Raw genomic sequence first — 27,190 nt, 5'->3', positions numbered from 1 at the left:
CCTTTACTCAGGACTGGGTAATGTGATGTTGGAAAACTGAGAAGGCACCCAGACCAAGAAGGCTGAGCCAAGGGAGAGCCCTGAGGGAACTTGAAATCAATTCTACTTTCCAATGATGACGCTCAATACATTCCTTTTTCTTTCTCATCCAGGTCATGCTTGGGTTTCACTGGTGACTAAAAGTTCTCTTATTAAGAGGGAAACAGCATAAGTGTACTTTGTCTTGGGAAGGAAGTTGTTTTCGTTAGTTAGAACATTAACTCAGTCCATTAACAGCCCAACATTTCCAAATCACCACTGAAAGATTCAATAATTTCTACGGTTTATATAGATATCATTTCTGATAGGATAAAAAGCATACCCCAGGAAAAACAGTAAACTTTTTTTTTTTCTGATTAAATATGAATGGACCTTTCTGGTTGACAGATTGTTTTGGAAAGTTGGGCATAGAGAAATTTAAAAAAATAAACTCAATTCTATTTGACCCAGAAAAAGCCAGGAGTGAGAGCCCTCTTGTGATCTGACCAATCGCATCTGACTGCTCTTCAGCCAGGGTTCCGGGGCCACATATTGTTTTGACCGATGCCATCTCTCCCATTAAGTTTTTCCTTTTTACATATCCCTTCTCTTCATGGGGACGCCCATGTCATTTTACTAGGAAATTTAATCCTCATGACTGGGAAGAACTCAAAGATGACCTGGCAGCCTGGTCACTAACGATTACATTGGGGGTCACCCAGCTTTCTTGCAAAAGGTCCTGCCGCTAGCATGGTCTCCCCAGCTCTGCTGCCCTAACAGCAAAGCAGCCACAGGTGACGTGGTAGGAGTGAGTCTGGCCGTGTCCTAATAAAACATTATCAGCACACACTGAGATTTGAATTATAGTTTCCACACGTCATGAAATGTTATTCTTTCCATTTTTTTCCAAACCATTCAAAAATGTAAAAGCCATTCTTGGTTCACTGGCTGTTCAAAACAGGTACTGGCCTGGACTTGCCCAGGAGCTATAGTTTGCTGATGCCTAAATTTCTGAGTGCTTCCTGAGATTTGGGTAGTGAGGGGATCACAATACATGCCTTATCTCTCCTGATTCTTCCCCAAATCATGAAGTGCTGGTAATGTTCTTATCACCACCTGGAGATGATGGGACCCAGATATGACAACTATTTACTTCACTCCCTCTGGGAGAGGGGCAGTTGATGAAATATTGAGCTTTAAAAATAGAAAAGTAAGTTCTAAGCCTAAGTACATTAAACACTCTTTTTGATGCTTCTTTGTTTTCTTAGGAAACTAATTTGCTTTTTTTCATATCCTGACCAACTTTTGTGCTGTCTTTTGGTATTCAGAATTTATGTTTTAATTCACATTTATATTACCATTTCAAGCTTCCTACTAGAAAATGAAATCAGATCAACTCTGCATTTTAGCATCTGAGCTACTGCAGACATCCAGAGGTGGGCAGCTACACTAAACATCCCCCACAGATGCTTCTCTTCAGAAACTCAGAACCTCAGTGCTAACCAAGGCTCCAAATTCAACCTGAAACTTTAACATTTAAACTTCATGGGGAGAAGACCTGTGGGCTTCCTCATTGCAGGTTCCTGAAGGTCTAGAGACTTTGACTCTCTAGGAAATAGCCAATAAATTCATGAGAACTTTCTGGAATCATGAGAAGCCTGAGCTTTGCTAAGCTCCTCAGTTTGGTTCAAGAAATAAAAGAAGGAAAGGATTGAGAAAGGGAGCGATACACAACAAAAACAAGCAGATTGAAAAGATTTTCTCCTCAAGAGAGTCTTAACAGCCATTCTAATTTCCCTTCCATATCATGGATAGCATTTCTGGAATGTATTTGGATTCTCATCATCTGTTCAGTTCCAGTAACTAGATAAAAATGAAAATGCATACTATTCATGGCAGTGAACAGGAGACACCAGAAGGATCCAAACATCTTTTGCTTTGGCAAAATGAAGATGTTTTGTTTCTACCTTAAGGAGCTGTGGATTCACTTATCCTCACTTATAAGATTATCCAAAGACCGTGCTTCCTTCAGGAATGAGAGCAGCTCTCTTGGGCCTGAAACTCATGAGGCCCATTTATTAATCTCCCTGGAAAATGTTTTTTTTTTTTTTAATACACACACACACACACACACACACACACACACACACACCCCACCACCACCACCGTGGCACTGCATGTGACACCATTTCTTTGGACATGAATGTACTATCTTGAAAATTTTGAGTATCTTTTGAGGCCAGGAGTATCTGACCTTGGTTAAAGGTAGAGCGTCCCTGTCTGTCAGATGCAGACCCACGGAGTCCCCTCTCCAACTGAGACCAGCTTCTACAGCTGCAAGGGGTTCTCCTGCTTGAGGCAACTGCCTGTCCTGGGTACCAACCCAAATTAGTAAGAATCAGGATCACCATGGAGATGAAGGTGAAGGAGCAGTCAAGGCAGAAGCAGAAGATGCAGCGTCATTATCCCTTATGGAAGTGCCAAGCCATTCCTATGTGCTGTAGACTCTTTCACCCCTAAATGATAACAAATGATGAAGCAGCATGCTTTCCTCCTGCAATTATTTTGCATCAATTCAATGGGAGTTACAAAAATTCATCCAGTGTTGTTCCCCTTTGGCCCCTAGTCACAAGACAGGGTGAAAGAGTCCAGAGCGGATGATTATACCTGGAGCATGCCAGAACACAGGATCCCAGGGTTGGAAAAGCCCAATGGTCCAACATGCCCAAGCCGAGAGGGGGATGATTCTGTCATTGAATGCCTCACTTACATTTTCTTCTGCACCTGGGGCGACTGAATCCTCTTTAACTGACTAAAGGAAGATAAAAACAAATGTGAGAATCAAGATGTTACCACTCCCCCCCCCCCAAAAAAAATAAATTACACAAAAGCAAAGGGCTCTTTGGGCTGGCAGTTCTCTGATGTTGAAATGCTCATCTAGACCTTGTTCCCCAAAGAACTTGGAAGACAATGACGAGTGCAAATAGTATAACAAGATAATACAAGTTGTGCATTTTAAAATGCAAACAACTTGCAGACACAGCCAGGCCCAAATGGAACACAGAGAGGGGCTGCCACAAAGCCTTGCCTGGGGGAAAGCCACGCCTTGGCCTTCACGTTTTCTAGTAGCTGATGATAAGAGGGAACCATTATTAAATCTCTCAATCTATAGTCAGTGTTAGGTAAAAACAAACAAGCTGCTTGGGGAATATTCTAGCAGTAGGCTGAGAAGTGCACCCACGATCCTCAGGTTCTCATGACTGTCCTGTCACGAGCAGGTCCTCAGCCTTTTCCTGACCATGGCATTGGAGGCCACTTCTTACATCAGCCCTTGATCTGGGCCAGTGTCATCGTGCTGAAGTTCAAACACTCCCTGGAAGAGCCAGAGGGTGGGGGTCTGACCCATCCAACTCCACAGAGTTGCACTCCCTGGAGTAATTCTGCATCTCCTGTGCTGTCCTAATATCTCAGCTCTATTCTGAAGCTCCAATGTCGATGTCATCTTTGCCTCTTTCCTTGGGTTGTCCTCAAACTTTTTTGGGGGAGAGTGTTAGTGGCTTCAGACCAATTCAATACTCAAATGAGTAGATCTGGACTCTCTTCCCATAAACAAAGTACTTTTTATATAACTGCAGGGTGTTCATAGACCTTCTGCACCTCTCCTCTTTATTCCAGGGCAAGAACTCTTCCTTGCATCTCTGCTGGTACAAGACCCCCCCTGCCCTGTAACAGGTGCAGTGTGAGCCACGCAAGGGAAGCGGTATTTACCGATGTCTTTCACAGTGGCATCTTGCTTCCACTACCCCTCAAAGTGCCTCCAAATAGCAAGTACTGAGGGCCCCTTTGCACAGTACTGCAAGAACAGCACAGAGGGGCAAAGTCACTTGTTCAGGCTAAACAGCTAAAAAAGGGGAAGCAGTGTTTCCAGAAGCTAAGTTTCTCTCTTGCCAACATGACTTTAAGGATGAAAATATGTACTTTTTTGTGTGTGTTTGCCTGGGTAAAAAAGGTGTCCATGAAAGGACTGTAACATTTCTGGAAGCTTCCGACTGTCAGAAAATGATAGCACATGCAGAAGGAATTTGGGAGGAGCTCTGCTTTCTTGGAACTGTACCCTGATTGCGCGCTGTCGAACACGATGCACAGGTAAAGAATCAAATGCTATTTCAAAAGGGGAACCTCCTCAAGCCTGACCCACAGAAGTTTCAGGAATAAATAGACCATCTACGTTAGACTGAGAAAAACCCTCTTACTATCTAAAAATAGACCAGGGAGGGTTTCAACCCTCCTTCCTGTCCTATCCAGTTGTACTGAGACTTCTTTGTGTCTGTGGTTTCCTTGTCTGGAAAGTCCCTGGTTTGATTTCTCACTGTATTCTTGAAGACACTGGGAACCTGGAGCAGGTGACAGATGGGAATAGAAGGAGCTCGATCTGAACACTCAAGTTTCCTTGATCTTCGTTATGTTTTCAGACTGCCAAATCTTTCTGCTGTTTTGAAAACTGGCCTTACAAATATTGCCTGTTCCAAACAAATATTTTTAAAAGTTATACTACCAGCAAAAGTTCCTTATTTTGTGAATTTGTCTGCGTGAGCATCTACCAAGTGCAATAATTTTCATAGCATGTTCTAATCTTTGACTTGTTCTTGTGTCACCAGTTTATTTGATATTTTCTATACATTAACCATAGATTTACTTAAATATATTTGAAAAGAAAGTTTCTTATTATTACAGTAAATGGTATCACATTAATATTACTGTTGCTTCTTGTATAGCTTCTTATTATTACAGTCAATGTGTACCATTGACTGTGATAATAAGAAGCTAAACGGTAACACAAAAGAAATCATAAGAATCATAAGAAACTTTATGTAATCATAAGAAACTTTCTTTTTCAAATGTAATACCATTTACTATAATAATAATATGTATATAATACATATTAAAATAAATACAATGAATGAAGCAAACACTAATAAGGTTTAAGTCTCTGTAAAAAGGGAGCCCAGCAAGTGCTAACACAGTGGTAAATGCTTGTTAATATCAAGAAGGGACATTCTTCTTGACATCACCAGAAGGACAGGAATAGAATGGAAAAAGGAGATAACTGTACTGTGTAGCCAGCGAAATGTTTTCTAGGGCTCCCTCCAAGAACTGCCCCAAATTGTTTTGAACTTTTTGTACATTTGCAAATAGGGCTCCAGGTTCAGGCTGCATGTGAGCAGTGATTGACACGTGCAGTTCATGTAGAGAGAGTCCAGGTTCTGGTCACCGGTTAGCATGTGGCTGGTCTGAGGAAGTATGCTACATGGCGACTGTAGAGTCAGGTCCAAGTTCAGAGTTTCAACTGTGTGACCTGGTTTTAGTAATCACTCCTCTCTGAGCTGATTATTAGCCTGTTAGTGGTCATGCGTTGTTTCAGGAATAAATCCCCAGCTCATTCAGGGGAAAGCCATGCAGAAACAGAGTGAGATGCTGGCTGGGTCCAGCCCACACAGTCCTCCTGGGCCTTACAAGAATACCCCGTTTACATGGGGCTAGAGAGTCTGGAAGTTGTGTTGTACGGGTGGGGACTCGAGTAGTGTCTATAATTAAATGCTTGTTAATATCAGGTTTCTATAGACTCTTCTAGAAACCAGAGTATATGAAGTAGAACAGAAAGAAAAATTTCAAGAAATCAGCCCCAGAAGCAGAATTCACCTGTGGAAATTAGAACTGTAGGTGAAACCATCACCTCCAGGGCCGGGGCAGCTGGTGGCTGGTGGCCACTCAGTCCAGCTCAGCTGCTGTTGAGTTGTCTGGGAAGAGAGGGCCAAGGATGGATCTTCTACATGGTGTCACTCTGGGGCCTGAGTGGCTGCAGGGGGCTTTCCCCAGAGCTGAGTGGGAGCTGGGGTTGTGCTTTCTTCCTGCTACCTTGCAAATGGCAGGTGAACTGCTGGCTGGCTGCTGAGGCCCCACAGGGGTGATGGGGGTGGGGGAGAGTTGTCATGCATCTTTTCCTTGGTGTCTCTGATGGCAGTGGTGTGGCTGGGGGCAGAGACATATGGCAGCCCAGACTGACTCACAGTCATCTGTCTTGGATTCCTGCACAGGATGTGGGGCATGATTTATTTATGAATCCTGAAGACTGCTGGTGTTTGTACATATGAAGCACTTAGCATAGTGAGTGCTTGCACATAGTATGGATTCAACTAATGGTAGCAATTGTTATGAATGCTGGGAAGAAGTGACATCAGCTAGGTTTGTTACACTTCCTTAATACTTTTCTTGATTAATTCTATGTTGTTTTGGAAAGTCCTAAAGTCTGCTCAGGCCAGAAGTATGTTTGCTCCTGGAATCCTCATGAACAGATATTTTTTAACACTGCTTCAGGTTCTAGTTGGCATGGGGTAGGGAAGGATGTGGGTCTCAGTTACAATCTTGGTGACTCACTCTTTATAGTACAATGGCACATTGACCCGTATAAATAAAAAATGCCAGGTCACACTAACCGGAGCCCAATGTGGCAGTGTTTGGAGATCTTTACTGTGTATATTTTGGGCTTGCTTAATGAGCCCACCCAGCTGTAAACTTGAGCAGTGTGTTTTATGACATTGTCCAAATCACTGAAAAAAAGAAAAAAAAAGTCAACAGGATTAAGAGCAGATTCCAGAGAGCTCCGTGCTGCGTTGTTTTCCTCCTTAATGGACCCCCTTCAGGGGCTTGCACCCCTGCACTGGATTAGCATACTTTAGACACCACTGGAGAGAACGAAGGAAGACAGTCTTCTATTAACAAAGGTAATGATGGCAACCCACGCTCTTGGGCTAGGTGTCAATTAACTGTGGGTTCCGTGCTTCCCGTGTGCTCCAGGTCAGCAGTCAAGGTGGATGCAGACTGCCCTTCACCTCCAGGCTCTGTTCCAGCATCTAGAAGCTTTTGCTCCCACCCTAGCATCTTCCTTCCCTGTTGAGGTCTCAGCTGCTTCTCCCGAAAGCTGACTCAGGCACCACTGCACCCCCATGGAGCTGGGTCTCTGAGCCAAGCCTGGATCTCCTGTTCTGCCTCTATTTGTCCCAGAGTGGCTTCCACGTTCAGTCCACGGTAACAAATGAAGGTCTGGGCAACGTCCTCTCCCCTTTCTCTGACAGTTCAGAGGAAGCCTATGGGGTGGGGGAGTCAGGAGAGCAGATTTCTAGTCGTTATTTCCACTGCCAGTGAGCTCATGGAGGTGGGTAACCTCCGAAGAGGAGGAGAGAGGAGAGACGCTGTGCTAAGGAGACTCACTGCGCTAAGTTCTTTATATGTACAAAATAAACTTCAGCAGTCTTCAGGATTCTGCACTATGACTGGGTTTGGAAGGGAACTGCTGAGACAGGAAGAAGAACTGGACGTCAAGGAAGCAGCTCTCTGCAGTGTAAGCGAGAGAACAGAATGATTCCAGGTGAGGTCCAGGCTTTTAGATTGAGGGCATTTTTCAGGTCCTGGACCTCTCGGGGTGGACAAGAAGCACAGTGTAAGACTGATATTCAGGTGTCACAACAGAATCACTGTCAGTCTCCTTCAATGAACTGGTATCTGGCTATTGCCTGGGGAATCTATAGACAGCCCAGCTTCATTAGCAATAATAAAAGTTGCACTGTGCAATCTACAGGATCCTGCTTAGACCCGTATGCTGCTAAGAAAGAGAAGCTAAATGGCGCATAACCTATGACCATGAACTTGAATGACAAGGACTCCTCTTCTTTGAAAGTGCATTCAGTTCTTAAAAGGAAGTTTCTTTAAAATACATTCGCGTGGTGGCACTAAGGTCAGCAGATCCTGCTGCTGGTGGGTCTCCTCTAAGCATCCTTTCCATCATGTGACAGCTGTTCTGGGTCTGCTTGTTTCAAAGTGGGCTTGAGACTCTTCCTATAAAACCCAAAGTGTTCAGCCCTCCACGTAGGTGCTCCTGTGCCTCCCCAGCCACACACCCAGGCTTCCTAACCAGAATCCCCCAGGAAGGTTTACCGGTCTGCTTGAACACCTAGCCCAGGTGACTCAGAGCAGCGCCTGGGATCTCTAAGCTTACTTCAACCTGCACTGACTGCGCCCTTTGCCAGGCCCCAAGCTTTTGTACCCTGTTCACTGCAGTTTACCCTGGACTGCAAACTTCCCTGGGTGGAATGGAGCTATGCTCACAGAATCCCAGTCCCTTGGCCTCCCAGTGATTACGAGAGGTAGCTGACACTGATAGGGTCTGTGGTGGAGGAGTCCGAGGCCCTAGGAGGTCAGCCATCTGCCACTTTCAAGCGGCCAGGGGCCTGGAACTGAGATTCGAAAGTGTATCTGGGTGATTTTAGGACCCACATTACTGTTCCACTCCAGTATTTGCCCCCCAGGAGAAGGCAGGGGAGGGCTATTTTGAAGATATTCCAGATACTAATTACATGTGCAGATGTACACACAAATGTGTGTTTATCATGCTCCTCCAAATACATCGCACGTCTGAGTGACAGAGAGCCATTCATTCCTATGGTCACTATGCACTGAGGGTGGGAAGCCACATGGTCTCAGGTGCTGTGTGTGTACAGTTTCTGGTTTCTTATTACCACATGGCAAGATAAACTAAGTTCTCATTTTACAAATAAGAAAACAGGAGCTCAGGTCAAGTAATTTTTCCCAGGGCTGCACGGTCCATTTTTTTTCTGATTTGCTACATATAAGAGGTTCATAGGCTGGGGCTGTAGCTCATTGGCAGAGTGCTTGCCTAGTATGTGTGAGGCACTGGGTTTGATCCCTAGCACTGCATAAAACACTAAACAAATAAAGGCATGCTGTCCATCTTCAACTATAATTTTTTTTTAAAAAAGAATTTCATGATTATTTATCTCAACCCTTTCATTCAACAGATGAGGAAAAGGAAAGCCAAAAAGTTTAAATAACTTGTAAGACCAGCCAGCTAGTGACAGCTCAGTTGACCCAGAGCAATCATGGGCATATTTAGTCCAGGTCACTGGATATTAAACAGTTTTTTTGAAAGTACAATTTAATTTAAAATTAATTTCATCAAAGGCTATTTTTGTTTTTTTTAAATTTTATATTAAGTACTTCTTCAGCAATCAGGACCACAAAATCATAATGAGTAATACTTTCATCCCTACAGCCTGTTCTGGGGAGAAAAAAAAAATCTATTTCTGAAGTTCATGGCCACAGACTTGGAAACATATTTAAAAGCTTCTCAATTAAAAGCAAGAGAAGGAAGAGGGTAGGGTTGGCTGTTAGTGAAAATGTGCAAGTTGTCTAGAGTTTTCCTTTGTGTTTTTCGAGATCTGCACAAGGCTGATTTTATCATGATGGCATTTCTAATTTAAAGAAGAGAAAGCAAAGGCCCTGGGTCTGATCCCTACAGGAATGGCCCTGTCCCACAGGAACAGGGCTCTGGGAGGGCCAGCGGCTTTTCTCACTGCAACTGTCTTCGCCTCGCCCTCCGTACCAGCTGGCACAAAAGCCCGGGCACAGGGGGGCATCTGAAAGGCTGTAGATAAGTGAAACTTCCCTCTTTTCCTCCCTTACAGAACATTTCCATCTGACTGGGTCAGAGAGGGAAGTCAGGATAGCAGTGATTTGGTTTTAATTCCTCTTAAGTTCACGAGGTTTAATAATCCACTGAATAAAGGTGCCAAAGGCAGCCAGCATGATAAGGTCCTTGGCTGGGAGATGAATTCATGTTGTCCTGAGGATGGCTTCCCGTGGGGAGACTGGTCGAGAAGGTACGCAGAGGGAGCTTAGCGGCTTCCCCGTTGGGCATCACAGGATGGAGCTGTTGGCAGGTGGAGTTTCACCCTCCTGTGACATTGCGACAGGCACAGACAGCGGCTGCCCTTAGCTGCTTCTGTGGCAGGCAGACTTGGGTTTGGCTGCAGCATGTCCTCTCGATTTATTTCTAAGATGTGGGTGCTGCTCTAATTTGCATTTCACAAGTAAGGGAAGCCGGAGAGGTGAACTGGCGCTCAAAGCCAGGTCTGTCCAAACGCATGACTCTTGGTCCTCGGTCCATCACCTGAGGCGTCTGCTGTCCAGCATGTGTGGTCTGTTGCGCCACCAAGTGTGCTGCTCGGGCTCACACGCAGGGACAGCCTTGCCCTGGCACGACTGCAGCCCCCGCTGCTAAAGCCGAGCCGAGTTCCCCTGGTGGCTTCTGTCAGTGACGGAGTACGGTGGCACACTGAGCCATCTGGCTAGGGTGGACTCTCCATGTGGGCAGTGAGACTGTCGGATTCCTTGGTTGGGCCAAGATGCACCACCCTCCGTCCAGCCCTCTCTCTCCTTCCTTCTCATCCACCGCAGGTGTCAGCCCTCACCTGGGCTCAGCGCTCTCCAGCTCCCCTGCACCCTCCGCGAGCCATCACAGGCAATTTCCTTTAAGAAACCTCTAGGATGTTACTTCTGCCTTGGTGTGTGCTTCTTGAAGGGCCAGTACTTAATATAATTGCCATTATTATATAACACTTTCCTTTAATTGGTCCTTTTAAAACTAAATACATTTATTCTCGCCCTGAGCAAAAATGCATGTTAAATCCCAAGTTTAATCTGCTACCTTTATTTCCCCCATACACGTGTGTGTATGTACACATATACACATAGGTACACATGTACACACACAGATATGAATGGATAGATGATAATTATTTAATTAAATGTACAAACATGGGTCACTGAGGTCATCTCTCTCGTCCCTAATATATGCATTTAACACATCAGAAATTGTTCCCTACATTATGTTGCTAGTAAAAGACTTTTAAAAATAAGTAATGGTGATTAGGGAGAAAGAAGGATGGGAACAGAAGGTCAGTTGACCTCTTCCAAGGTTTCCACGAATTATTGGACTCTGTGTTCTGAGAAGAACCTGGAGGGAAGATTTCTGTACAACAGGAAACAGACTGGAAAGACGCTCCAAAGTCCAGCTGGATTCTGGACAATAGGGTGAAACCGACGCCACAGTGACATCTGGATCTGTCATCTGCTCTGCACAGTGTGCCAAGTGGCACAGACGTTTTAACGAAACTGCTAAGTTGGGGTTTCTCGGCTCTATGAATTTCCACCCCCCACCAACTTCTTGCTTATCTTTTGGCCGAATTTAAGCCAGGAAGGAGTGTCCTGGACATGTGTGGCAGCTGGGGCCTGCTGAGCACAGTGAGTCAGGAGTGGCTCTGGGGACTACTCAGCCCCACCCACCACTTCCTGGCAGAGCACATACCTCCCGCACGTTAATTTCAGAAGGGGAAACTATCAGATAGTGGTTTGACTTTTCCTGCCCCAGAAAACAGTCTGCGCTTGCCCTGGTGGTGACCTGGTGGACACACTGGCTTTCTCAAAGGAGAGTGGCTCCTGATGACTGACTCTAGCTGAATGGGAAGGGATGACACGGAGGCCATTTATCCACCAGGACAGGCAGGATAACTCGACATCCCAGAAGGTTCACAAAACCATGGAAGACCACAACCCTTTCTCAGGAAGCCAAGTCATTCAAAGAATGAGAAATTCTACTTGTTCATTTCAGTTTCTTTCCCACGAAACACCTGTTCATAAACACGATAGGCATTTCATTCTTCCTGGGAGTACAGCAGGGTCCTTGGTTCAATGGCAAGTGGAATCGCATTGGAGAGGAAAGCAGAAGGGAGGGGGAGGAGGAGGAGGAGGAGGAGGAGGAGGAGGAGGAGGAGGAGGAGGAGGAAGGTAGGAGAAGGGGAGGAAGAGGGGAGGAGGAGGGGAGGAGGAGGAGGAGAAGCTGCTATACTTGGTTGAGTACAGCAACTGGACCAATAGAAATAGATTCTCAAGTCATCTTAGCCCCAAGGACTCTGCAAACTTTTAAAATCCAACTTACCTTTTTCCAAAACAGTTTGCCCAGAGGCAGAGAGGTGGGTCCTGACTTCTCCTTGCTGCCTTCCTTGGAGGTTTCAGGCCCGGTCACGGACTGCACGGCACCTGAAGGGCTGCAGCCTTTAGGGCTCCTGGCTGTCCCCGGGGTCTCCTGGGGTGTAAAGTTGGTTTTGTCTGACTTGAGGTTGGCCGAAGTGGTGGGTGACTTCTCAGCATCCTGAAGAGTTTTAGAAAAGCGGGTGAGGATTCAAAAATGAAAGATCTCTTCTTTGTACCCCTGGGCTCAGGTGGTACATAATGGTAATATTTTTTTTCTTTATAATTTTCTGTATTTTCCAAATTTCAACTGTGAATATGAATTTTTTAATTCATATTTTTTAATATGAATTAAAAATCTCGAAGAAATTTGAGATATATATATTTTTCTTTTGGAAAACAACCAGAGGATCATTCATGTAGCTTCTGTGAGTGACTCTAGGGGTAGCGGGAAGGGACACTTTGCTGCTAGGATTTTGCGCTGGCTCCAAGTGCTTTTGATCATCTTCTCCTTGGGACACACTTCACACACCCCAGTGCACGCACATTTTTTGAGAAATATTCTATCATCATAAGTGGGTTTACTAATCCAAATGGAAAGTTAAGGAAGGGTGACGATAAATATAATTCAATAGAACCTCTGAAATTCCTTTCCCGCGCTCCACTTTGGAGATCACAATCCAGCTCTGAGGTATAAGGCAGCTGGATTGAGCTTGGTGAAGGGGTTTTGAACTGCATGTGTCCACGAAGGAATTCTCTGCTTTTAGGTCCAGCCCCGTGCTCCACAGTGGAAACATCTTCAATGTCACTCCTTTTGTCCCAACTCCCTCTCTCCCTCCTAACCTCTTCCCCTTCCCCTCATCTCTGGTTCTTTCCCTCCTCCCTCTCTCTCCCTTTCCCTCCTCCCTCCCTCTCCTCCCTCTCTCTCCCCTTTCCTCCTCCCTCTTCCCTCTTCCTCTCTCCTCCCTCCCCTTACTCTCTCCTCCTCCTCCTCCTCCTTTCTCCCACTCTGTCCTCTCTTCTTGCTCATCTTCCTCGCACCCTCCCTATCTCTCTCTTTCTCCCCACATGACTGTGTTAAGGTCTGGTCCTAAGATATCTGATATCTGCAGGGAGGTGCTATTAATTCCTATGCTCTGTCTCCCGTTGAGTCACTGGATAAAGAATGATGGTCACATTTTTTTTTTTCTGGACACGAATGAATACTGGCATTAAAAACTCTAATACCAGGTTGATCTGACCTGACTTCTCCACCCTAAGCAGCTTCACTTTATGATTTTGGATCTGGGGCGATTTGTGACTCAACCCTCTTAAATTCCCAGGGCTGTCGTATCTTCAACTACATTTTCTGACTAAAAGAAAAAATAGTCTGGAGTTGAAAATGGGGTGTGGACAAATACAGGAAGTTTCATAGTATTTTTGGTACTGGACCGAGTCTTAAAGTCCATCTGGCACAGTATTTAAATTTTCAGATAAGGAAAGCAAAGCCCGAGATCCACTGGACCAGGTGTGTAGCCCGGCCTCATGTCTGGACTGCTGACCTTGTCCCTGTGCTCACACACAGCACGTGGGCTCCCTGAAGGGTGTGTTCAGTAACACGAATCCACTATCTGGTGCAGGATGTGACATCTCGCCCAGGTTCTGAGTGGTTTACTGAGCAAACTCTAAGATCAAATCAAGACAAAGGAGTAGAGCGTAGAAATGGTACTAGGATAACCCAGTTCCATTCAAGATATGCAAAGTGCATAATGCTAGAATTTAAAATAAATTCTGCATTTTATAGAGAGTGAACTGGCGATTACGATTCAGCATTAAGAATGCTTCCAATGTGCTTGGGCCCCTGGTACTATTTTAGCCCTAACTGGCCATTAAATTCAAGGGGAAGCACCCACCCATCTCCTAAGCAGCTTGTTTTCTTTTTTCAGAAAAATATTAGGAAATATCATCTATTCATTGACAAACACATTCCGTGCTTTCCACGAGCCATGGCATATGCGGAGTACCAGGGCTACGCATCCTCTTGGAGAGAACAACAGTGAATAAATAATTCCACAGGTATGAAATTTCAAGTGGGAAAAGTGCTGGAGGAGTAGGAGGATCGGTGCCACCCAAAGACAAAAGAAAGCACTTCCAAACACTTAAAGCAAGAATTGCAGCCACATGTGACAACCAGGAGGGCTTTACTCAGGAAGGGATGGTTGCTTTGGCCTGGAGGTGGCTGGAAATCACAGGGAGGATCTGCGCTAGCCCCTCTGTCAAGGGGACCCCTTTTCTTGGGGGTGATCATCAAGATTGGACATTAATAGGGTCTGTGGCCATGCAAAGGGTCCCAGAACATAAGCGGATTCACAGTGTGTCTGTGGTATTAAATTCCACTGGGAGAAATGTGGTGAGGAGAGCTTGTCCAGAAACCTTCACGCAGGAGCTGACGATGGGAGGGTGGCTGAGCAACACGTCTACCCTGAGGGGCTTCCCTGGGAGGTGCCCCTCTCCTCCTGCTGGGTGCACCCAGAGACCATGGGCATGACAGTAACATGATAATTCTTTCTTTTTTTCTTTTTTGGTACCTAGAATTGAATCCAGGGGCTCTTAATCACTGAGCCACATCCCCAGCCCTTTTTAATTTTGAGACAGTGTCTTGCTAAATTGTTAGGGCCTCGCTAAAGTGCTGAGGTTGGCTTTGAACTTGTGATCCTCCTGCCTCAGCCTCCCAAGACACTGTGATTACAGGCGTGCACCACTGTATCCGGTTGTAACATAACGCCTCTAATGCACTTGTGTAACCGTTGGTTGACTCTGCATCTCCCCTGCTAGACTTTGAGCCCCTTGAGGGAGAGAGGGTCTTGATCTCTATGACACCCTAGCTCCACTTGGGACCAAATCCTGGCACCAAACTGATGTTTACTCACTGACTAACTAAATGAAAGAGGCCAGAGTGAGGTACTCACAGGATGCGGCTGTATCCGGCTTCCTGACTCTAATGTCCATTCATCTTTTCATCCCTGCCCACTCATTTCCTTATGTCCCAAAGAAGTTCCTCAAATGGTGTCCATCCAAATGTTCATTAGCCAAATTAATAGTCTTTGTTTGCATTATGGGAAAGGCTACAAAAACTCTAACCATGTTTTCAGAGGCAATCTCATGAATGGGGTTACCAGATTTAAAATGAAAATGAAAATATAGACTGCCCCATTAACTTTGAATTTCAGATCAGCAAAGAAAAAATTTCTAGCTTCAATATGTTCCCAATATCTTGCTGGACATATTTAAATTTATATAAAATGATTTCTTTTTTTTTAATCTGAAATTTGAATTTAATGGGACACTGCATTTTATCTGGTGACTGTACCCAGGAAACTCTAATGGAGCAGATAGGAATATTACACAGAAGTGGCCTTACCTTCTGAGTAGGTTTTCATGTCATTCACACATGGAGTATGGGAGAGAGGAGGTGTTAGGAAAATGGAGACTTTACAAAAACCAATGAGTGAGTGGCAGAGCTGACATCACCTGAGCCTGCTACCTCACTGAGGCGTCCCTGAGAAAGCCCAGGAGAGGGCCAGCGTTTCAGGCAGCACAAGAACATTTTAAAGCACACCTGCCTCGCATGCTTGGAGGACACAAGACGAAGTGCCACTCTGAGGCTTCCTATGCGACAAAGGCAAAAACAAAGACTCCGATTCAGCAAAGGAAAGCTGGTGCTTCGCTTTATTTTGGTTTAAAAGGAAAACCTTTGGTTTATGAATTCCAGCTTCCCCATTTTTTTTAACCAAGAAAATTCTTTTTTTTTTTTAGGAAGGAAAATTGCACTGGAGAAATGAACACAGAAGTCAACCAGATTTCTCACAGCAAAACTAGAAGGTAGCGCTTTCTCCTCTGATGCCTGGATTCCCCTTTTCTGCCTGAGGTCATTATCCCACCGAACCCCAGGGTACCGCTCCTCTGTTAATTATGCAATGGGAGTCATGGATAGGACCCAGTTGGTCATTTAAATAACACCATTTTCTGTGTACAACTGAATAATCAAAAGATGTAAAGAAATAATCTGTCCTAGATAGAGGTAATAGCTGAACTGCTGCATAAATGAGATTTCAGAACATTTGGGAATAGTCCCCTTACTTTATTTCACATTTACATAAAGAACACACTGGAGGTACCTCCAGGAGAGACCTTGAAGTCTGCATGTTTGTATTATGGGATCCATATAAAGGATGTCCTCTACATTTTCCCCAGGGTCCTGAATCCTGTCCTTCTCCCCACTGTACCTCAGGGGCAGGATGCAAGGCCAATGACTTCAGGGAACCCTAGAAATAACAACATTGAACTTGGACAGTCCACATATGGATAGACAGAGATCTATACAGAATGAAGGCAAACAAAGTGCAGATCTGGCGAGGGAGACACACACTTCCTAAGCTTTCCACGAGAGCGCCACATGGCAGCTAAACCAGGTTCCGTGGCATGAAGCCCATGATGTGTTTCACTGGCCGTTACTAAGCTCTCACATGCCCAAGTGGCCCCACCACCCTAATGTTCCCTCCCTCATTGCAATATCTATTGCTCCCTCTCTTTCTTTCTTTACTGAACAAAATAAGCCTGTCTGGAGACTGAAGGGTGGCTTCATAATGTGTTGCTTATGCAAATATAGATTCAGCTACAAGAACTTTCTGTGGGGCTTTTATTTGCATACACAATCCTGGGACTATCATATCCAGCTGGGGAAGTTTTTTAATAAGTTCATTCAACTTGATGGAGAATGGTTGATATTTTAAAGAAATTTCCAAGCTTGAGGACCCAATTCAGAGATCTTTTTAATTGATGGTTTCAGGCACACACTGGCATATTCTTGGACATTAGAAGAGTAACATCTCTAAAACTGGCTTCATATTATCCTGATTCCACCCCACACCACACACATGGAGAAATAACTCGCTCTGCCTTCATTCATTGCTTTTGTTTTTTCTTGCTTGGGCTTTTATGTGAATTTAGTGTAAACTTTGTTAATACTAGAAATGGATGGAACAGACACACAAAGGTAAAATTGTTATCCTCAGGTTAGAAGAGTGTTTCCCAAAATGCAGGCAGCCTACCACTGCAGGGCCAGAGGTAATGTCAGGTTGCATGGAAATACGATATTCAGTAGCATTCAAACAGTAAAATACTTTTCCAACTTTCATATCATCTAATAACAGTCCAGGGAAAGACAGGCTCAGCCTGGTACTGGTGTGGCCTTAATATTCTACACCACTGGCCAGTGGCTTTCTAGTAAAGCTAGCGAGGGCACTGTGCTAGAGCTTCATGCAAATGAGGTAGCATGAAGTCAGGATCCTTTAAGGAACCTTATTAAAGGTTACCCTCCTCTTAGGAGAAGATTCTGGTTCTCATGTATAATGGAAGTCAAAGTTTCTTTTTAAGATACATTTCATTGGACATGGTCAATTTCTATATAAAAATATCAAGTGATTAATATGACCTCCAACAAAAGTGGCCAACACGGTTTGCATGTGACTGGCGTTTGGGAAACACTGGGTGAGAGTAACTGCAGAACCCTGGTCCACTCTCAGAAAAACCCCCGCCTTCGATGTTGAGAGCTATGGCAACTTGAAACCATTCACTGATGTTGAGTCACGTCATTTCCAATCTCCCTTTAATGATCTCAGCCACAGGAGGCTCTGTCTTCACTAAGGCACAGGTGGCGGGCACAGGGCCTGTGTGCCTGGCACGGTGAGGACCAGGGTTCTTCTTTCTGCTAGTTTAACGGGATACAGACCTTATGTCTAAGCAATTTCCTAAAGGCGAGGCCCAGCCGGGGGCTCTCCAGGTGCTTCTTCTTGCTGCCCTTCGCCTGGGTCTCAGATGTCTTCTGACCCACTTGCCCATCGCAGATGCTTTCTGCTTTGGAAGCCTTGCGGGCAACAGCATTCGCGGCTTAGAATTTTGCTTTTAAACAAAATCTAGTTTTCTGTTGTTTTGAGGTGCATGAATACACTGTGACAATTAGCTGCTGGCATGTTACTGCCATCTCCCACCCATACGACACGAGAACATTATCTTTTTAAGATGCTTTGGTAAAGAGCATATTCACAATTTCAGGCACACATTGCTTTTCAACAGAGTGACCTATTTAAATGACCCAGATTAACACATCTCAAAAAAACCCTACAACCAAAACTAAACTACCCACTCCCCACCCTGTCCATATTCGCTAAAGACAGTAGTAGGGTAATTAGACTGTAAAATATCAAATGAAAAGTAAATAATTAAAAAAGATAACATAGTCTATTTAATAGTGTTAAATATCTAAATGCTATTGTCACATGGGAAGGACTAAAATAGTCCTGCTGAGCCACTGGACATGGTTGACTCCAGCTACAAGCAGTGTGAGAGTTTCTGTGAGTACTTAGTGTGCTGAGAATCACCCGGAACCAAATGGGACAAGGTTACACACCTTTCAAAGGCGCAAATTCAAGAACTAGAGTAGAAAAAGATGTCCAAAGGGCAAGGTATGAGAACAGGGTTTTAGGAAAGAGGTCTAACTGTGGGTGTCAAGGACAACCTAGATGAAAGGCCCTCATCTGAGACCCAGGTGAGCAGCAGGGACCCCACAGCCTTCTGGGGAAGACCATAAGATCTGATCAGCCAGGCATGTTTGGTTGGGAGCACATCTGGGTCATGGAAGGGTCTTGGTACAAGAGCAGCTGAAGAGAATGAGTGTCCCAGGTCACTTGGGGAGCCACACAACACACCCACATTCCCGTTTATGGCCACTGTGCTGAACATGTCGCTTCAAACAAAGCAAAACATAGAACCAAAAGAGAAACAATTGACCCAATCATTCATTGAACTTGACCCTAGCTGCCTTGTAGGAAATGAGTAATTTTAAGGAAAATGCATGTCGATGCCTTGGAAATCTACTTTTCAATGGGATAAGGAGGAACTCAATGAGTATAAATCAAAGGTAATCACGCCGTCCAACCTGGCTTGGATGTGACATGGAAGCAGGAGTCACCCACATTTGAATAGAGCTCTGCCCTATCACACCTTCTCTCAGTCCCGGGGGCTGGGAGAAAGTTTTACTGTCCCAGTTTTACATATGTGGAGACTTGATCCAGACAGGTCAGGATCACACCAGTATCTAGTTGCAAAATCTGAGCTCTAAGAGGTCTTCTGAGGCCAGACCTCGCACGCCTTGTCACGGCTTAGCTCCTCGGGATATAAGCAACAGATGTAGCAGGGGGGCTAAGCCATTTATTTCGTCCCAGTATCTTTCAAAGGACACAAGACAGTTATCTGTTACCAAGTTAACCTTCCCTCGAGGTTCCTCATGAAATTTAAACCATGTGCTCCGCCAGAGGTGACCCGTCCTGTCAAGTGCAATGGGAAAACACCTCTAAGAAAATAGTGGCTCAAGTCACATTTATTTTGAGGAGAACTGGTTGAATTTCTAGGGAGAAAGTGGAAACTCCAGCCTCCCCACTCCTACTTACATGGCTTTCCACTTGGCCTATGTCCCGTGGCTACTATATTATTTCAAAATGGTCTTTGCAGTAGAGATTTATTTTTTTTGAAACAAAGAACACATTTTCTTTCTTTCTTTCTTTTTTTTTTTTTTACAAAAAACAAAACTCTGCATCTTTCTCCTACTTTAATGGGGTCTTTTTAAACTATATTCCCTGGGTCTCTATACATAACAAAAAAGACTAAGATGATGGTATAATTTTTAGTATTCGTCTCTTATTCTACATAAGAAATCGGTTATTCCCGCCATTATGTACAACTCTAATGCACCAATAGAAATGTGGAAGAAGAAATAAATTGGTTATTGTGATATTATTTAACAAAAATTGTAATATGATTTAAGTTACTCACTACATTTTCATTATAATACCATTAACCTAAATGATATATTTAAAAGACAATCCAACAGCACTAAGTTGCTAACTATTTATGTCCATATATGTGTCTGTACATATATATAACATATAAAGGACACGCACATCATACAGAAAACAAATAAGCAGACTCCCTCTAAATCCAATTCTGTGCACAAACCCATACTTCAAAGGACCTACCGTATCTTCTGGATCTTTTTTTGTTTCAGCTTTGTTAGGTGACACCTTAAAAGTTTGAGAAAATCAAATGTTAGAAATCATAGCTCTTTGGGGTGATTTTTATTTCATAATTACATCACTGTTTAGAGTGGTCCAGTTTACCACACTGGCAAAGCAAGAAATAAGAAGCACTTTTAATTCAGTAGAAACCCAAGGACCTCTGGATAATAAAAAGCTCACTGAATTATAATTTAATAATGAAATGCATCAGATTATTTTCATTTACCATAAGTTTGACCACTTTCAAAATTGTCTCCTGGAAGGCCCAGTTCCCAACGACTCCATCCACTATTACTCCACAAGCAGGGCAACCCTGTGGTGCTAGGGGCACATTCTGTTGACTTTTTCTTTCATTTTATCTTTTGAAGCTAGTCTTGATATCTGCAGATAGCCCAAACACTTTTGTGGCTGTTCTTTTTTTTGTATGCATCAAGCCATTCAGCTCTTCTTTGAGTGTCTGGCATATGTCAAGCTAGAGGGTTCTGCCCTGGGGTGGTCAGAAACGAGCAAGCAAAGCAAAGACATGGTCCGTGTCCCCATCTAATGAAATCGGGAAAGGTAGATGTCACAAGATGGACAGCAATTTCTACAGCGTTTTACTTGCCATTTGAGTGAGAAAATTACTTTGCTAGGCCAACAGCTCAAGGCAGTATTTCCCAATATTGTTTATGATCAATGACCATAAGATATTAAATTGCAATAGGATTCTATTACAGTACAGCTCATGTCACGTGGTCTGGGCACCTAGTGTCCATGTCATGGCTCCCAACTCCAAGGGCTCTCTCCCTGGAAGCCTGATGAACACGTCCCCACAGGAGGCACTTTCTCTCTGTTCTCTCATGTTCCAGCTGTGCCAGGATGGTAATCCATTCAGGACAGCAGCATTCAACTACTTACAAGTAGCACAACTTCTGGGCAATAGAAATGGGGAAAGAAAGGAAACTACTCACCAGAGTTTTGAAGAAACTCATGATGGAATTGTTACTCTCTGTTGTATTTGTTGCCTGGGAGTCGTCCTTTGCAATCTCCAGTCCTTCTGGGTCCCCAGGGACAGAGTAATTCAAAGTTTCAACCTCTTGTCCTTCTGTTTCCTTGCTGTCAACTAGGTCCTAGGAGCAAAATAGAGTTTTCACAGCTGCGACTTGTTGAATGTGGACTCTCAAAGCAATTCCTTTTCTCCCTTACCCCCAATTCCAGCCATACTTCTTCTGCCCACGGGCGTACAGAACAATCAGGAGCTTATGAGAGTCCCTCTTCCTTCCCTTCCCCCTCTTCCCAACATATTCAGCATTTGCAGTTGGTTGGAGGGACACTGTTTGGTGCCAGAGGGTAATGAACACAGCAGTGTATGGTGCATTCCAACAAAACCCCTTCACTCCCAGTTCTGCAAAGAGACTGTGTAAGATGCTAATGTTTTCCACCTTCCTTGTCACCTTGACTAATGATTTGTACATCAGCCCCAGAGATGGCTCTGTCTGACTTCCCACAACCTTTGCAGTAATGAATCATATCAACCAAAGGAAAGAAAAAAACAACCAACCCTGGTGTTTCAAAATAATTGTTCTGCTTTGCAGATCTGGGAGTTTATCGGGGCCAGGGATGTGACATGCAAATAAATTCTCTCCTCTGACTTGCTAGGGAGGAAGGATGCATTCTGAACCTGACTTCCTTGCCCCTTTGCACCTCCCCAACCCTGGGCAAGACCTGTCATCTCTCTGCCTTATGATTGCCAAGGCCCCCAGCCCTGTCTGCTTGGGCTCTGAGTGCCCTCAATCCATTCTACACATCCCAGGCCCCATCCTCCAGTCCTTCCCTGCTCCAGTGGCCTCCCCTGGCCTGGGAGTTGGCCCATACTCTGACACAGCCTCTCGGGCGTCTTAAGGTATGGCGCACATCAGAGACCACCCCCCCTCACTAGTTGCTGCTTTTCCCTCTCCATTTATTTTGAATGAATTCTCTTGGAGTTTCTTAAACATACTTGTCATGGTTAAGTTGAATTGTCAACTTGATTGGATTAAGAGATGCTGAAGATTAAGAGGCTTCTGGGCGTGTCGATGGAGGGTGTGTCTAGGAATGATTGGCATGTGGGATAGCAAACCAAAGTGGAGATCCTCCCTAAGTGTGGGCAGCACTGTCCAATAGGAAGGTGGCTTGGATGGAAAAAAAAGTTGGAAGAACAAGGAAGCAGCAGCAGATGCAAGCTCAATTTTTCTTGAACAGGTTCTTGATTGCTCCTGTCAACATTTGAGGACATCAGACTTGCTCCTTCACTCTTCCAAAGCGGACTCTGCCAGGGATTTTCTAGAAGTCTTCAGTCTAGGACTAGGATAGCACTGTTGATTCTTCTTGTCTGAGACTTTAGCCTCTTGGACTGCACCGCTTCTAGTTCCTCCCTGTCTCCGGCCTGCAGATGGCCATTGTGGACTCTCCAGCTTCTGGACTGTAGGCCAATCTAATAAATTATTTTTATAATCATACTTCCTGTTAATTCTGTTCCTCTAGAGAACCCTGACTAACACAATACTGCAAGCAATTTCCAACTTCACGGCTCTTTGTCTGGAACATTCTGTCCCTCTGTGTGCCTGTCAGTAATTCGCATTCATCCTTCAAGTCTTAAGTGTCTCCTTTTTCTGGGAGTCCACTCCTAAAGAGCCGTCTTAAGCTCTCCTTTGCTCACTGTCTTCTGCCTTCTCCACCTTTGCTGTTGGCATCATTGCTTACAAGATCAGCACCGCCCCATCCACCATATCATGCCAGAAGGGAGGTGCAACAGAGACAGGGATTTCTCAGGTATTGAAGACAGCAGGGCCCAGAGAAGTCATTTTATTAATATGTACTATTTGACTTCTGAATAAACAAATGGAAGAAATGGAAATTTTGCATAAATGAGAGGGGCTCTCATATCAACTTGCTTGTGTAATAACAGAACAGAGGGTATTGCATCCTTTCTTTCTTTCTTTTTTCTTCTTCTTCTTTTTTTTTTTTTGTGTGTGTGGTGCTGGGGATTGAACCCATGGCCTTGTGCATGTGAGGCAAGCACTCTACTAACTGAGCTATAGCCCCAGCCCCCATCGCCTCCTTCCTGTGCGCCTCCTGTGGTTTTCATTCCCTGGTTTGGTTGCACGGTAGCCTTATTGCTGGGCATTTTCAGGATTCACAGTTTCACATCTGGAGTATCAGAGGCTGCTACTATCGGCATCTTTCACTTTTAGTTTTAATCCCTCCTGTGTATCTTTTCTTTGAACAAATGGCCCAAAGTAAATTTCTGCATCCAGAGGCATGCAAATTTTATAACTTGATAAATACTCTTGTAAAAAATATCGTAAGATTTCACTAGGAAGATTTCCTACTTGTATGTGTCTGCATCTGATTATCTGTCTGGTGCACTAGTAGGGGTGGCAGTGATACCTCAAACATGTCCAGGGCAGGCGGGGCCACCCTGGGGGCTGTGGTCTGGCAGTGGAGCTTGGTCAGCAGGTGGGTGGAGTGAGGGAGGCCAACTCCATTCTTACCTGGCCTGAGCATCCTCTCCCTTCCACCCCTGTGCAGTCCTGTCCTTCATCCCAAGGCCTTGAGTTTCTGGCCTCCCCAAGCCATGCCACGCCCCCATTGCTGTTGGTTCCCTAATTTCCAGGAGAATGGAAGGGAAGCCCTTTGTTTCTACGTGGGGACTTCTAACAGTGCTCAGCGTGTGAGGTGAAAAGCCCATGGAAGACCTGACATCTCTGTCTATGTTGACTACTTCCTCCAATGGTGGAGAGCGGAGTGGGGCAGCTCTGCCCAGTATCCCAGTGTTATACTTCCTGGAAGATTCTGGAAACTCCGTGTAAGCTGATATGGTTGACTATCCAACCAGCAAAAACAATTAAATTCAAAGCAATTTCAAATTATGAAGCACTGCATGTGTCCTCTAGTTTCTGAGCTAATACGATTCAAATATGATTATCTAATCTTAATATATTATTATATGTTATAGAATGATATGTATTGTCAAATATTTTGCATTCACAACACCCACTGTACAAAATGCAAGCCACTGTACAAAAAATGCATTAAACACAAGTTATTTAAACTTTACAACTATTTTCTGAGATAAATGTTACAATTTACAGTTTTTCCAACAATGACGTGAAGCTCAGAGAGGTTCGACAACTTGTCTGAGAGGAGAATGTGGGAATTCTGACTCAGGACTGCTGGAACTGGACGTCTGAAATATTACCATCCATCTTCCCCTGCATGCAAAATTTAAGTAGCAAAGCAGTCATCTTCAATGTCATGCTGGGAAACTGAGATCCTCATAAAGAGTGTATATAAGTATATACTAAATCCATAAATTCTCAGAAGACCTTTCAAAGCTTAAGTCTCCCAAGCACTTAGAATTGTGTACACCCCATTGCCTGTATTTCTTGAACAGTGCTTCTTTATGAAGCATTCTAGAGTCTTAGTTATCAGGTGCCTTCTGGAATCTGCTACGTCCTTTAATCTCTGCAGAGACTGTGAAGAGCATTTCACAGATGAGGAAACTTGGGTCCAAACAGGAGTAACAGCATGTCCAAGGCCACACTCTTAGCAGGTACAATTGGTGGGTGACTGTGGTCCTGCCTGTCCAGCACTCTTTACCCCTTGTGACTACAGGACCCTGCTCATCCCTAGGGAGCGGTCCCCATTCATCCCCGTCCACACCTTTGCTGACCTGTGTTCTTCCCTGGTCACTCTAGTGAGATGGCCTCAGCCTTCTCGCAGCTCTTCAAACACTACAAACAGGCTCCTGCCTCAGTGCCTTTGCATCTGAGCTTCCGCCTGCCCTGCATCTGAGCACTCCACCTCACGTCCTTCAAGTCCTTCCCAAATGTCACGTTTTTCTTGAGGACTCTCCTCACCTTCTACCTTAAATTAGCCACAGCTCCTTCCCAGAATGCCCTGTTGGTGCTCACTGTCTTATTTTTATTCTCCTGGCAAAGTTCACTTCTAATGGGTCACTGGTTCCCCTCCTCCAGGGGACATGTGGCAGTGTTGGAGATGTTGGTTGTCACAGCTGGAGGGTGCAGTGGCTGTACTGTATAAAATATTCACCTGCTTATTTTGGTTTTGGGTTTTTTTTCCAGAGTAGAAAAACAATGAAGGTGGGAGTTTTGTTCCTTTTCTCCCCTGTATTTCTCCTGCACCTGGCAGATGCTCAGTAATTAGAAATGGACGAATGATGCTAATGAAACTAGCAACCTTCAGCTTTTGTCATTACATCTTCAGATATCCTGTCGTCTCCTTTCCCCTCTCCTTCAGGGACTCCAAGTGCGCACATTCTCGTCTCCGTGGAGTCACTGTCCAGCTAATTGATGTCTCTTTCTTCTTGGAATTCTTCTCCCCTGTTTGCTTGTGGACAGCGCCCACAGCTGCGTCTCTAACTCCTCTAATCTGCGTTCTCCCCTCTGCTGTGAGTCTCATCCATGGATTTCCACACTCTGTAGCTTTCATCTCTAGACGTCTGATTTTGTTTTTTAAAATATATCTTCTGTGCCTCTACTCAACGTTTTTAAACACAAAGAATCCATTTATCCTTTTTTTCCAGTTCTAACACCTGAGCCAGTTCTTGGCTGGTTTCCACTGACTTTTTCTCACATCACAAGACATTTTCCTGCTTCCCTGATATTTTTTGGCGGGTTCCAGACAATGAGCATCTCCCCTGACCAGGCTCTGAATGTTGTTGGTATTTCTATAAACATCTTGGGCTTTGTGCTAGATATAATTAAAATACTTGAAAAGAGCTGATTCTTTCAGTCCTTGCATTTCAGATCTGTCAGGCAGGACCAACGCCCCATGAGGTGTAGAGAGGGCATTTCCCCGGGTGAGGATGGGTTGCCCTGAGGACTCTGACCCAGGCCTGGTAAGGAACGCGGCTCCCTGGCCTGGCCCTGCACAGGAGCGGAGAGTGGACTTCCACTTGGGGCCTTTGCACCTGTTTTAGCTTCCTCATGTGAGCGTCATCCCAGGAACTATCAAGAGCTTGGTCTCAGGGGCTGGGCTCCTCTGGCAGTGAGTAGGGGTGGTCATGGCACACGTCTCTGGTTCCCCGTTTCCCAGAGATCACTGGCACCTGTTGCCTGATATCCAATGTCTTGGAAGCTGTCGTTAGATTCCGGTTTCATCTGTTTCAGGCAGGAGGGTGAGTCCAGTTCCTGTCACTCCACCTTGGCCAATAGCTTCTGCTCTGCTGTTGTTAATAGTGACCCAGCTACTGACATTATTTATAAATGGATGAATGAAAACTGCCAATGATCAGTGCTTTGCTTTTTTCCCCAGGGACTGGGGTTGATCAAGTCATTTTGGAAACGAGAGTGCTGCCCCACGACCCCTCAGCATGTTACTACCACATGTTCTGGCCATTTCCCTCTCATCAGTAGCCAGCATGCTGAGCCACAGTTATCCATTTGTGAGCACTCCCGGCTGGACTGGGAGCTCTCTGAGGACAGGTACCATGTCTGAGCTCTTCACAGCAGGACCAAGAAGTTCACAGAAGCATCAGTACCCGGGTGGACTCATCACCTGGCCCCACTTCCTGCAAGTTGAGAGACCTCACGCAGCCAGAGTCTCAGCCTCTCTGGGACACAGTCTCCTTATCTCACATGGGACTGATAATAAATCCTACCTCATTTAATTTGTTCTGAGTTTTCATGAGAAATAACGCATGTAAACTCCTTCCCATAATGCTCAGCCTAGAAGTATTGGATAAAAGCTAAAATGTCAACATGAAAACGCCATGTAATTTGTAAAGTTCCTGACACAAAACAGATCTGTGAGAAACCCTGTGGCTGGAGGCAAGGCGTTCCCTAGCCTTCCAACACCATGCTTCTCCACCAGCTTCCCTGGCTCCCCACGCCTGGGCCCTGGGAGTGCATCCATCCTTTAGCCACGGCTCCGGCTCCCTCCCACTGAAGCCCTGTGGGTAGAGCTGCCCATAGCGATCTGTCTCCCTTCTGAATTGCCATCCACTGTCCCCCTCTGCGCCCATGTGGCACTCAGCTACCTACCTAGACCAGCCTGTTGCCGTCCACTGTCTCCCTCTGCGTTACAAAGAGGGCTTCAGAAGGATGGTACATAAAGCACATTTCTTTCTGTGAATATTTTTAAGGTGATCATGGTGTGTCTATTTCACACAGGCTCCATCCAGCTCCGAGATGTGT

General features: G+C 44.9%; 1 protein-coding gene across 6 annotated transcripts in view; it reads right to left on the bottom strand.

The window, feature by feature from the left end:
* The window catches only part of Bcas1 (brain enriched myelin associated protein 1), an 84,666-nt gene that overhangs the window by 23,778 nt on the left and 33,698 nt on the right, over positions 1 to 27,190 (bottom strand). For 3 of the 6 annotated variants that reach the window (XM_027946471.2, XM_027946473.2, XM_027946474.2), the window contains exons 5-8: positions 20,963 to 21,121; positions 19,974 to 20,018; positions 11,870 to 12,082; positions 2,789 to 2,830 (exon numbers count right to left, since the gene is read on the bottom strand). In XM_027946471.2, the coding sequence (XP_027802272.2) occupies positions 2,789 to 2,830; positions 11,870 to 12,082; positions 19,974 to 20,018; positions 20,963 to 21,121 (459 nt within the window). Of the gene's footprint in view, positions 1 to 2,788; positions 2,831 to 11,869; positions 12,083 to 17,671; positions 17,807 to 19,973; positions 20,019 to 20,962; positions 21,122 to 27,190 lie in introns of all 6 variants that reach the window. The other 3 variants (XM_027946472.2, XM_027946475.2, XM_027946470.2) reach the window with 2 other exon arrangements.

The sequence above is a fragment of the Marmota flaviventris genome, chromosome 2 (assembly GCF_047511675.1).
Source record: "Marmota flaviventris isolate mMarFla1 chromosome 2, mMarFla1.hap1, whole genome shotgun sequence".
NCBI classification, from domain to species: Eukaryota; Metazoa; Chordata; class Mammalia; order Rodentia; family Sciuridae; genus Marmota; species Marmota flaviventris.
Note: the sequence above shows the minus strand (reverse complement) of the source record. Positions and strands in the feature narration are given on the sequence as shown.